This window comes from Octopus bimaculoides, chromosome 13 (assembly GCF_001194135.2).
Source record: "Octopus bimaculoides isolate UCB-OBI-ISO-001 chromosome 13, ASM119413v2, whole genome shotgun sequence".
Taxonomy (NCBI): Eukaryota; Metazoa; Mollusca; class Cephalopoda; order Octopoda; family Octopodidae; genus Octopus; species Octopus bimaculoides.
In genome coordinates, this window is record NC_068993.1 from 62,561,091 (window position 1) to 62,574,954 (window position 13,864).

Consider the following 13,864-nt stretch of genomic DNA (forward strand, 5'->3'; position numbering starts at 1 on the left):
TATATATACACATATATATACATGCATATAGAGTGAGATAGAGAAAGAAGAAAAAAGGCAACATATTGAAACGTATGATATTACAAGCAATTAGAGAGAATTAGGCAAAGTTCCAGTTATGTTACCGGTAGCGGGGGAGGGGTGTTCGGGAGAAGGGAGAGGGGTGTTCGGGAGAAGGGGGAGGGGTTGGTGAAGGAGAGAAGAAACAAAATAAACAAGCATAAAGAAAACTAAAAAAAAACTAAGAAAAACAAAAGAAATGTCAAGACTTACAGCTTTTTATAAATATCGAGCAAGTTTGTATATCAAGTGGGAACTTTTCCAGTTTCATCGGACATGTAGCTGTCATAGTTAATCTGGAAAGTAAAGAAGAAAAATTACTCTTTTTACATGTCACATGTGGCGTTAGCATGGTTTTCGCAAGATTAAATCGACAAACTTAAGCGCTACCGCTTATGGATGTTGTTGTTGTTTTTGTTGTTGGTGGTGATGAGGAGAAGGGGGTGGATAGTAAAAATCACGATGATTACAATGGTAATGACGATGCTAATGATGATGATGATGATGATGATGATGATGATGATGACGACGACGACGACGATGACGATGATAACAATGATGATGATGATGATGATGATGATGATGATGAACATAATGATGAATCTGTTGACGATGATGACAACGACGATTATGATGATGTCATGAAATCAGAAAAACAGTAAAACTAAGAAAAGATCGATGCAGATTTAAGGCATGGACATTTAAACAAATATTTAACGACGCGCATAGCTCCAATGTTACCAAGTAAGTGATGCGGGTGGAACGGGGCTCCCGAATCCAAGAGAGGACTGTGCCTTTCTAGCTATGATTAAATTCTCATACGAACTCCTAAATAAATTCGGATACGAAACATCGTAGCTTTCAGTGTGGCTCTAAATTCTACGCAGATAAATCTGTAGGGACCTACTTTGAAAAATGAAAACAACGCACTGCTAACACGGAGTAGATCAGTTTTAACTTATAAATATTTAACATACTTCGTAGAGTATTATGTCAGCAAAACTAAATACGGTGTCCCTCCTAGCAATTAACAAATTGACTGAGAGAATACACGACATGCAGTAACTTTACGTACTGAAAATAGTAGTTAAATCTCATATTAATTGGATCTCATCGTTATATAGAGAAAGGTCGCATTAGAAAAACGGAATTATGGTGAGTGGAACGTTTTTGAAAATAGATCTGATCGGTCAGTGTTGGCCTTGTTCTAAACAACAACAGCTGTGAACACAACAACAACAACTACTGCTGCTGCTGCTACTACTACTACTACTACTACTACTACTACTACTACTACTACTACTACTACTACTACGAATAATAATAATAATAATAATAATAATCCTTTTTTACTATAGGTACACAAGACCTGGAATTTGGGGGAGGGGGTCGATTACATCGATCCCAGTACTTAACTGGTACTTAATTTATCGGACCCGAAAGAATGAGAGGCAAAGTCGACCTCGGCAGAATTTGAACTCAGAGCGTAAAGACGGACGAAATGCTGCTAATCATTTTGCTCGGCGTGCTAACGTTTCTATCAGTTCGGCGCCTTGATAATAAGAAGAAGAACAACAACAACAACAATGACGACAACAACAACAACAACAACAACAAGACTAATAATAATATTATTATTAATACAAAACCCACAACGTTTAACTCTTTTGACGCATAAATATTATGTTTATAGATATTTTGGAAGTGTATTCAGCAAGTGTGGGCGAGGCGCTGCGATTATTTAGCTACACACTGTGATCTGAAAATGTTGGTTTAAGTACAAAGTCAATAACTGTGAGGGGAAGTTTCAAATCTGAGCGATTCGACTATAACACTTGATTTCTCTTTTACTGTATTGCTGGTCGCTCTACTATTACGTTGATGTTGGTTTTTCTATCGATTTTTAGAAGGTGTTTAAAGGTGAAGAAAACCAATGAAAAGTTGAACGAGACGACCAAAGCCTACAGAAAAACAAATAAAACACAGATTTTTAGAAGGTGTTTAAAGGTGAAGAAAACCAATGAAAAGTTGAACGAGACGACCAAAGCCTACAGAAACCCAAATAAAACACGTTACGTTATTTAGCTGGTCATTATGTTCCCTTGGGCACCTCAACCGTCCTGAATGCACCAAGCATTTATAGACGTGCAAGGCTAATATAAGTGTGTGCTTGGGTATGTGATTGCATGCATTTACGTGGACATATATGTGTGTGTGTGTTGGTAATTGTTGTTTGTGTGTTTGTGTGATGAGCTTTCAACTGAACAGCCATTCAGTTCTCATTAACCTAATTGGCTTAATTGTTAAGCGACTCCATAATGCGATGTAGTTTCCATCCGTGAGCCATTGGAACAGTGAATAACTGGAGAGCATTTCTTTATGCTAAACGACAGGAGCGAAATAATGTCGGTGGACACAAGTTCGAGACGGCTGGACTTTGTTATGGCTATTAACTCCGTATAAAACTTACAATTAAATGATATTCCTGAATACTGTCCTGATGTCATATGGGCCGCATATCTTTTGTATCTTAACAACAAACAAGATGAGGACAAAATATCCATCAAATATAAATAAAGTAAATAATTTACATAATTCCTCATCTCTTAAATATACAACTGGAAGAAAAATATCATTTAATTGTAAGTTAGACCTTTTCCCTCTGTCTTCGGCTTTGATTGTCGGACTAGTTTTTGACAGCAACATCAACCCCAGCAACACAACTGGTACTTATTTTACAAAACCACTATAGGATGTAAAGTAAAGTCGACCTGTACTGATATTGGTTTGAAATTTTGGCACAAGGCCAGTAATTTCTGGGGAGGAGTAAGTCGTTCCCATTGACCCAGGGACTCAACTTTAACCTTTTTGACCCTGAAAGGATTAAAGGCAAAGTCGACCACGGCAGAATTTATACTCGGAACATAAAGACGGACGAAATGGCGCTAAATATTTTATCCGGCGTTCTAACAATTCTGCCAGCTCGCTGACTTAACCAGTGAGATTAATATTTATTTCTTTATTGCCCTCAAGGGGTTAAACATAGAGGGGACAAATAAGGACAGATAAAGGGATTAAGTCGATTACATCGACCCCAGTGCGTACCTGATACTTAATTTATCGGCCCCGAAATACCGCTAAGCATTTCGCCCGGCGTGCTAACGATTCTGCCAGCTCACCGCCTGAACCAGTGGGATTAATATTATCATCGCAAAATATCAGTCAAATTCAGAAGAGATTAACAGTTTAGTCTGTATCTTGTATTTTCCATTAAATATATTAAGATGTCTTCTGCTTTTTTCTTTATTTTATATAATTCCAAGTTGACAAGTAAGTGATGATGTTATAGAAATGAATCGCGTACGAAAGGGAATACGAAATGAAGTGTCCTAAAGGTAGAAATGTGTTGACTAAAATACTGATGTGACTTATGCATATGAATGAGAGAAGACAGACGGAATTATGACTTTGTACTGATTATTAAAATATCTATAATTCGCATATCTGTGTGTGATTATGTGTGTATGTGTGACGTATGTGTGCGTGTGTGAGAGTGTCTACACCATTTGACCAATCTCAGAGAAATAAGTAGCCCATCTGTTTATATATACAACCAATTAATTATCTACATTACACACACACACACACACACACACACACACACACACATATTTATGTATATATATATGTATGTATATATGTATATGTGTGTGTGTTTCCATCTGTGCGTACATATATATATATGCATGTATGTATGTATGCTTGTATATATCTGCAGACAATATTACCATCCAGTGAAGTGAACACGGAATTAGCCGTCGAAGGAATCTACAGCGTGAGTGACAACTAGTAGTCATAAACGTTTAGTACTAATCGATTCGGTTAGCCGTAACCGGGAACATAATTCAGAGCTATAATGCCTGGATAATATATCTATCTAAAAGTAAACACACACACACACACCCACATACACATATACATATATGAATGCGAAAGAGAGAGAGAGAAAGAGAGAGAGAGAGAGAGAGAGAGAGTGAAAGAGAGAGATTATATTTGAATCTAAGAACCAGTTTCCTAATTATTTAAAAGTATATATTTTTCTGAAATAAAATCATTTGTTGTCTAGAGATTAAAAAAAAAGTGTTTATAATCCTCCATCTCCAATATTTCATAATCAATAGTTGAAGTAGGATTTTTGTGAAGTGGTTTGTAACCATTCCTTTTAATAACGCTGCTATTGTTTTTAATCATGCGACTTTTAATTTGTATTATAAATTCTGGATTACGGCGGCTAAAGACATATTGGTTCCACAAGGTCTTGACATCAAATTTACTTCGAAGATCTAATATAAAATTTCAGTTTAAGCGCCTTAAAAGAACATCCTTTTTGTGATTTTGTACTTGCAGAATAACTAATATTGCTTAATGAGCGACTGTTATCGTAACGGTGTGTAGCTAGACTGGCTTTAACAAGATTTTCTATAATATCAAGATGCCTTGGTAATGTTATAATGTTCAGTGGTATTTGGGTGAAGACACGTGGCTTATTGGTTAGGGTATTCGGCTCATGATCGTAAGGACGTGAGTTCAATTACCGGCGTGTCCTTGTGCATGATATTTTATTTCATGTTTCTCTCGGCCACTCAACTGGCAAAAATGTGTTGCTCCTTTATTTCAAAGAGCCAGCCTTGTCACACTCTGTGTCACACTGAATCTCCTTGAGAACGAAGTTAATGGTACAAGTGTCTGTCCAGGGTTCAGCCACTTGAACGCTAATTTCACGAGCTGGCTGTTCCGTTGATTGGATCCAATGGAACCCTCATCGATTCCTGGCAACACGTTTTGTCTTTGACCAATACACCTTATTTCATGTTGCTCCTGTCCACGCAGCTGGCAAAAATGAGTAACACCTGTATTCCAAAACTCCAGCCATGTCACACTCTCTGTCAAGCTGAATATCTATGAGAGCTACGTTAAGTGTACATGTGTCTGTGGTGTACTCAACCACTTGCACGTTAAATCTATCAGCAGGCTGTTCCATTAATCAGATCAATTGGAACCCTCGTCTTCGTAACCTACATTTGCAGAAAATAATCGGGCATGGTTTGATGGAGATTTAGTCTCTATTTCTTGCGAGCCATGTGACCACGTGGAAGCAGTTTCGCTGGTTTATAAAACTAGCTATTTTCCCCGGTTCTGTCCTTCTTTCGAGATTGTAACAGAAATGTATATTAACTAAGGGAATGTAGTGGTTTAACTTGAAGGACAAAAACATCATTTATTTCTCGAAAGCTGACAGGTAATAATTCCATTTTGATAGCGTCATCCTGTTTAAAATCGATCGATTTAAAAGTGATAAATTACACGATCATATTACTTAAAGAATGCACTAATATAATAAATTTTAATGAAAAAGATGTTTTTACACAATATTTTAATAAAAGTCAAAGATTGGTAAAGAAAATTAAGAGGAGGTAACAAGGAGAGAAATGGAATAGAATATGACAAAGAAGACAAGAACAAAAATGATCATTTCTCAAAATTTGAAATTATAATTAAATGACGAAAAACAATAAATATACGTCAGGAAAGGATAATTTTTAATTGCGTTGTATTGCAGTTTCTTTCGAAGAAAATAAATTCTTACAGAGGACGTCTTTTTACCTTAGATATACACATACATGCATATATACATATACATATGCACATATACATACAAAGGTGCACGCGCTTATATACATACACACAATATATTCATATATTCATACTTGTATACATGCATATATATATATATATATATATATATAGAGAGAGAGAGAGAGAGAGAGAGAGAGAGAGAGAGAGAGAGAGAGAGAGAGAGAGAGAAAGAGAGAGAGAGAGAGAGAGAGACAGACAGACAGACAGACAGACAGACAGATAGATAGATAGATAGATAGATAGATAGATAGATAGATAGATAGATATTATTGATTAAATATTATGAATACACCACCGAAAAAATCTTTTAGGTTTATATGAGATATGATTGCTTTGTTTTTGCGATATTCTGTATTTGCTGTTCTTACCTTACTCTGTATTGAACAGTGCCATCAGCATGAAGATGCATCATACGGTTTGGTACAGTGATATTGTGGAAGTTTGCTTCCTTTTCATTGGCAAAATATAAATCCGGTACCCAGATTCTATCCATAAACTTTGTATCCAGTTCCAGATTTTCATCTGTACCCGTGGAAAATTTTAACCTGGGATCATTCCATTTTTGTGTAATGATAAAATTCATTGAGAAGTCCTAAAAGGAAGAAATAATAAATAAATATTACTGGTCGGTTTAGGTTTCAAAACCTTGCTATTATTTAATACAGATTTGGGAGAGTTTAGATCAGTGGTTCCCAACCAGTTTTTACTTATGGGCCCCTTTTATCCAGTTTTACTCGGTTGGACACTCATAGCCTATCGGTGTGTAAAAATATCACATATTTTTATAATTAAATATTAGAAAATGTATAAAAATATTGTTAAAATATTTTTTTGTGTACTGTAGAATTATTACCAGTTTATTGCACAAAAAATTTAATAGCAAAATCTTATGTGGACCCCAAGGGCAACACAGACCCCGGTTGTGAATCACTGTTTCAAACAAACAGTTGAGGATTTGTTATATTGTAGTAGTGTTTTTCCTTGTTCAATTTTTGGTTTCCCTTTTAATAAAGTGTGAGAATTTTTCAAAATTTTTAGATTATTTTCATGTAACCGGATTTGATAGAATAAATACGAGCCATATGATAGATCAAATCTTATCGTCTGTGCCATAAAACGTAAATTCCTAATCTTGTATTTAAATAAGAGATGAATTAGAATTTGTTAATAGTTCAGCAATATCAATTTTCAGGCGGAGAAATAACCTAGCAAACATTTCTACCCATTTACTTCATGTGTTCAAATCTTGTTGAAATCAATGTTACGTCTCAGCCTCCCGAAAGCAAGAGAATAATTGCTAACAAATTACTGGTCTGTTCTTGTCTCCATCGTTTCTGGCAAAGTTTAAAATAAAATTATATATCAAAAAGTGATCAGCAGGTACTGGAATCAGTAAATTGATGGGCAAAATACTTCGCCTTGTTTGTTTTAAATTTTTTCATCTCCTGGTCTCTATTCCCATCGGTAAAAAGTAATCAGACACAGAAACTCAATTATTCGACGACCCTATTTCTCCAAATCATTATTGCTAGCAGGCAACGAAAGAATGTCTACGCAGCCGCTCGGGCTGATAGAAGTATTTCAAATCACACTGAAGGGTAAAAAAAAACAAAAACAAAAAAAAAACATGAATGAGATATTGGATGATGTAAAAGAAAGACCGTTGTGAGTGACGTCTAGGAAGTAAACTTCCTGCGCGCCGTCTCAATTTATACAAACAAATATAAACCATACACTTTAAGCTAGTATCAAACCCATTTTAATATTTGCCACCATTCTATAACCTTTAACAACCTAGTTAGCAACATAAGTAAAATACTCTCCGGCTGCCCTCAGATATACAAACCTTTAATAATAGCGTATTCTGGAACAAAATTACGCACATTCTAAACCCTGACTTATCTCCAACAAATGTCGGACCCCGAGACGCCATGTGGTACACACATTCATTTTTGTTAAACAGCATTAAATATTCTCTAGCCAGGCTACATAAAATTTATCAATTCACTGTCGCCACATGAAATTCTTTAATCAGAACTACTCATAAAAAGTCAGCTGCCTGTACTCCTAATATGAAAAATATTATTATGCGCATGCCAAATATCTGCTTGCGGCAATGTGCATGCGCAGAAATGTCAATGAATTTTCGCTCTAGATTCGCGTAGTATTGAAGCCATTTCTACCAAACGTAACATTAGAAAATACATAGGAATGGCATGGCGTTGATTCAATGACATTACTTCATTAGTATTTCGTTATTCAGATACGCTGAAAAGAACATGACTTGGTCAAACTGTATATAGCGCTTAGCACCGGTATTAACGTTGAATGGAAGTTACCAGATGACAAACAGATGCAAAATTTGCACCGGTGAAAATTGAGGTTTGTTTTCAGAATGAGGCTATGCTTATCATGTTCTAATGTGACGAGGATTATGCCACCGAATACACTTCTTTGTTTGTATTCCGAGTATTTTTATGTAAATTCTTTTATATAACAGTAATTTCTCGGACAGTAAAACGCTATATTTCAGAGCCATATTGAATAACAAATTCAATGAACAAGAACTGAAGTTTCAAATTTTGGATCCTTATAACATTGACAATTAAACAATGTACTTAAAAAAGTAGCTGAGCGCCATGCTGGAAGGCTTCTTTTCAAAATGCTATGGACGTTTAAGATACGTAAATGTCTCCAGAAAGATTAAGGATGCAGCATCTTTCAGAACCGTACCCAAGATTTAACTATCAATATTATCTCCCCCATGAACATTATTACCTTTCAGAAAAAAATTGCTTCCATATGAAAAATTCTAAATAATCAGATAATACAATTATTTTCTGTGTAAGAATTACTAACCTGAATGAAGTCAAACATATTATATAAACAGTGACTTTTATAAATTAGAAAATCGACCATAGTTACAGATAGACAAGCATTGAAACAAAAACAAAAATGGAGCTCAGAAATTAAAATTAGACAATAAATTAATTTGTCTTCCCAGTCTCACATATAAAAAATTCAAGGAGACTGTTGACATAAATCCCCGACGTAGATCAGTATATCCAAGTAAATTAGAAATATAAGACTAATCAGCAAAACATTTTCAGCAAAATTGAAAAATAAAATTAGGAAGAAACGCGGCAATAATAATGGAATGAGATAAGCACTGTAATAAGCTGGTTTGAAAATATTAATAACAAATGTGTTTCTAGGTTCATCCAGTTTCATGATGCAGATCTTTATCCTTCGACAATACAGTTCTATATTTAAAAGATGGGGAATTATGTACATTATTTACATTATTTAGATTATTTGCATCTGACGGATATTCGTCCTCATCTTGTTTGTTGTTAACACAACGTTTCGGCTGATATGTATATATATATATTTAGAGTGAGAGCGGTAGAGAGGAAGGACAAAGTGAGTGAGTACGTGTAGTTGACATGTATGTGTATGAGTGTGCGTGCATATATATATATATATATATATATATATATATATATAACTGTGACCATGCTTTGATGTATGTATTGGTGTCTTTCCTTTCGGCAAAGCAAAGCCTGTCTCTGTCTCTAAACATCAATCGAAATTCCTTTATCGAATTTCAAAGTCTAACTTTCTAAAGTTTCAAAGTTTTAAAATGTCTGGAATGTGTTTTACTCTTACCAGTTAGTGTTCAGTTTATATAGTCCATAGACGAGTAGAGGGATAGTAAAATGAAAGGAAATGTCCATCACTCGCCTGGTTATCGAGCACATGACCTGAAGATCATTTGCCGAATGCCCTGACCACTAAGCTGCGCTTTCTACTACTGGGCCAAGGCCTGAAATTTTGGAGCAGGGTGCGAGTGGACTGGTAATTATTTTATCGGCCCCGGAATAATGAAACGCAAAGTATCGACCACGGCAATATTGGAACTTAGAATGTAAAGCCGGAATAAATACTGCTAAGCTTTTCGTCCGGCTTGCCAACGATTTTATATGTTGGCAGAATCGTTAGCACGCTGGTCGCAATGCTTAGCGGTATTTCACGCACAGGAACACGCAGGAACACACACATACACAGGCACACACACACACACACACACAGGTGCACCACACAAAGGTACACACACATACACAGGCACACACACACAGAGGCACACACGCACACATGTACACACACAGGCACACACGCACACATATATATGTGCATGAGTGGGTATGTGGTATGTAGCTTGCTTACCAAACACATGGTTCCGGGTTCAGTCATGGGATTAAATAGATAAGACCTAACGATAAAAAAAAGACACTGGTATGTTTGTTAGGGTTTGTGGAGTAAAAGAGTCCTACCATAAATATTTCTAGCGGATTATGTGAGAATCTACGTGAAACTAAGGACTCGCGTAGAGAATCCTTAGTTTCAACGGGATCATGTGTAACCAGCATCGACTTAGCCCTCCCTTAATGTTCTTCATCGACAGCATCCTACTTCTAAAAATATATAAATAACAAATAATGATGATTTTTAGCAAATCTTAACTACCAGCAGAAAAGGATTTAAATTTAATGATCTTTTTCTTCTTATGCTTAAGAGAAAAGTAAATAAAAGCGAATCGAATTTTTCTTTTGTCATGTTGACTAGTTTTTATGATAGATTGCGTTAAAGATTCTCGTGAATTCCTTTAAACAAATAAAAATCCCCCAACGAATGTTTCTGCTTCTAAACGAGACAAAGAACAAAAAATAAACTGGATTTTAGTGATGTTGGCATGTTTACGAAAGAAAAACGAAATGATGATGATGATGACGATGATGATGATGATAAAGCGTGGAATGAAAAATGAGAGAGAAAGAAACAGAGAAATGCTCTGTATCTGATTTTTATAATTTTCTGTAATTTATAATTTGGGCTGATATGCATACATGCATAAATGTATACATGCATACATACATACATACATACATACATACATATGTATATATGTGCATGGGTATATGCATGCGTATATATGTAGCTATGTATTCATATATATATATATGTACATATGTATGCGCATGTGTGTCTGTGTTTGTGTGCGTGTGCGCGCGTTTTCCGTTCGAAATTTGTAAAACAAATATTCGTGATGATCATCATAGGACAATCACCCAAAACTCTATCAGAAAACTATTCTCTCGATAAAGAATCTCTCGATAAAGATTCCTTCAAATATTTCCAATTCAAAGATTATATTATATCCGCTCAAAATCCCAAATCCAAACTTATATTCTACAACTTAAAATTGATATTGGACTGGACACGATTTAACCATCCTAAATACACCATTTTGTTAATTCCAACGAGTGGCATTTTCGTTAGTCGTATTTTAAAATGATTTTTGTTTCTTTACTATTTTGCTTTTTTTAATAAATATATTTTCTAAATATTCCAGTTTTATGTCATTGATTTTTTTTATATGTTTTTTCTTCACGTTTTGTTGTTTCTTCTTTTTGTGGAATATTTAAATTCGATTGCAGTTTCTAATTTTTGCTTATGTTCACTTTTTAATTTGAATTTTTTATATTTAAGAAATAAAAGCTGTTTTGGAAATATTCTCATGGCTAAGAATCACTGAAAATCTTTGGTATTTGAATTTTAGAAAAACGAAAACAATTTTTATTTTCAATCAAAAAATTATGAACATATATAAACCAAGATAACAGATATTATTTTTATTATTATTATTATTCGAATAATCCGCACTTTCACGAGGATCCTCCTCTGTCTACTTTTCTGCCTCCTCACCCTCCTCCTCCTCCTCCTCATCATCATCATTATCATCATCATCATCATCGTTATCATCGCCGTCATTGTCATTACTAAAATTATCATAAACTCCATCCTCGCCATTACTAATAACGTTTACCATTCAGGTTTCGCAAAGACCAACCACGGATCGTTTCCATGATACTAGAGCCGCATTTTTAAACACAAACACGCACACACACACGCGCGCACGCACGCACGCAAACACCGATACACATACATAAGTGTACGCACATACACGAATGGATGTATGGATGAATGGATGGATGGACAAACAGACAAACAGACAGACAGACAGAGGGACAGACAAACCAGACAGATAGATATAGAGATAGATAGATAGACAGACAGACAGACAGGTAGATAGATAGACGAAGATATAGACAGACAGACAGACAGATAAATAGATAGAATATATGTAAAACTAATTTTCTACTTTCTATATGTAAGCGTTCTGCGCCATCTTTTTCTCTAACTCTAGAGCTACACACAATTTTAAACTCTTACACACACACACACACACACACACACACACACACACACACACACACACACACACACACACACACATACACACACCCACATAAACACACACACACATACAAACACTACAAATTGTCACGAGCAATTATCAATTTATATCATCATCTGGTATTTGTCAAAATCGAGTACGAAAATTAAATACGATATATAACTTGGCAATAATTTCCGTAGTAAAATTTTTATAAAATTATTAAAACTATAAAACGATTTTAATCTGCCTCGAAAAATCTAAAATAATCCATTAGGTAAAGGTAGATAGCAGAAAACACTCTGTCTTTGCAACATTCCCCACCAACCGTACCTTCATATATTTCATAGCAGGCTAAATAAATGGTTTTTAACTTTTAATATAATTATTACGATATATGTTTTTAAAAATTATATAAAATATGATTATGGGAAAAGATTTTTATCGCACAAGAAAGAGTAACAAGAAATTGAAACGTATTAGCTCCGCAAGCTCAATAGAAATATGAACTATAATAAATCATGATAATATATTTACAAGTTACCCCATTCCATCGTCTGTTCCGTGATAAAGAAGCATTAATACCTTTTGTGGAAATCCTTAATAAAAAATTGATATATATATTTTTGAAAACTATATTTTGAAATACTTTTTTCAAATATCTTTAATGCAGAAGTATCATATAAACATGAAGCAAACAGAATGGGCACGATGTGTGTGTGTGTATTATGTATGTCTACGTAGGGAGACACAGGTACGTGCGCACAGTGCGAATTAGAAGAAGAGAAGTGTGTGTGTGTGTGCGTGTGTGTGTATAGCAGTGTAAAAATCAAAACAACCCCCGCCCTTTAGTCTGATGATAGATGAGAACACAGTGTGTTGGTGGGGGTCGCTGCTGGGTGGGGATAGAAGCCAATTGTCTGCAGTAATGAAATTATGTCGCGAACAAGCGAAAGACAGTCAGTAGCAGGATTTTGAGTTTAAGCTGTTCACCGAAGGTCGAAGACTTTGCGCTCATTTGTCACCATTCAGGAGCTTGTGAGTTCCGTATGGGAATCAACCAAGAATAAAGCGGCTGTCTTATCGAATGTCTTCACACGCTGTAGCTAATAAAAGTACTCATTAGGGGGCGGGGGGGCACTGAGAGTGAGGGCAGCAGCAGAATAAATTAACGACGTAAAAGCCCCAGCAACTGTCGCTGCGGTTTAAAACTGGTTCAGACAGTCCAAGGAAGGTGACACCAAACTCGAAAACAAACCAAAACCACGTAGATTTTCTGTTGTGGAAGATGAAGCGTTGCTTGAAATTGTAGAACAACAAACAGCCAAGTGCATGCATGCATACGTTGTCGGTAGAACCTGGTCCTTGCAATAAACAAAGCTTAAACCTAAATTTTCATGGGCCCATAAAATACTATTGTAGATCCCCAATTTTACTTGCGTCAAAAGACTCCCGGGCCCCATGTGGACCCCGCTTGAGAGCCACATGTCTAAAGATCGAATTGTGAGCTAATTTTCATTGGCTTTTCTGTATTTTTTGCAAGGGAGAGAAGCATTGCCGGATATATTCTGCACACTTTTTAGTCATAAAAATATTTTATTCATAAAATAATAACAAATATATTTTTGGCGTCTATTTTGAATAATTTCATTTTTTCCTTTTATCATTTATGCTGCCAATAATTATAAAGAGTTGTCTTTTTTTTTTTCTTGAAAATTTCGTTCCTCATCGATGTTGTGTGAGCAAGGGGACTGAACTCATAAAAATACATATAACTATATAAAACTAGATAAAAATACTTGAATAAAA

The 13,864-nt window shown here is 35.3% G+C and overlaps 1 protein-coding gene across 4 annotated transcripts in view; it reads right to left on the reverse strand.

Annotated features, from left to right (window-relative positions):
- The window catches only part of LOC106884332 (glycine receptor subunit alpha-2), a 206,315-nt gene that overhangs the window by 26,801 nt on the left and 165,650 nt on the right, over positions 1 to 13,864 (reverse strand). For all 4 annotated transcript variants that reach the window (XM_052972553.1, XM_052972554.1, XM_052972552.1 and 1 more), the window contains 2 exons: positions 6,126 to 6,349; positions 274 to 356 (listed from right to left, as the gene is read on the reverse strand). In XM_052972553.1, coding sequence (XP_052828513.1) covers positions 274 to 356; positions 6,126 to 6,349 — 307 coding nt within the window. The remainder of the gene's footprint in view (positions 1 to 273; positions 357 to 6,125; positions 6,350 to 13,864) is intronic.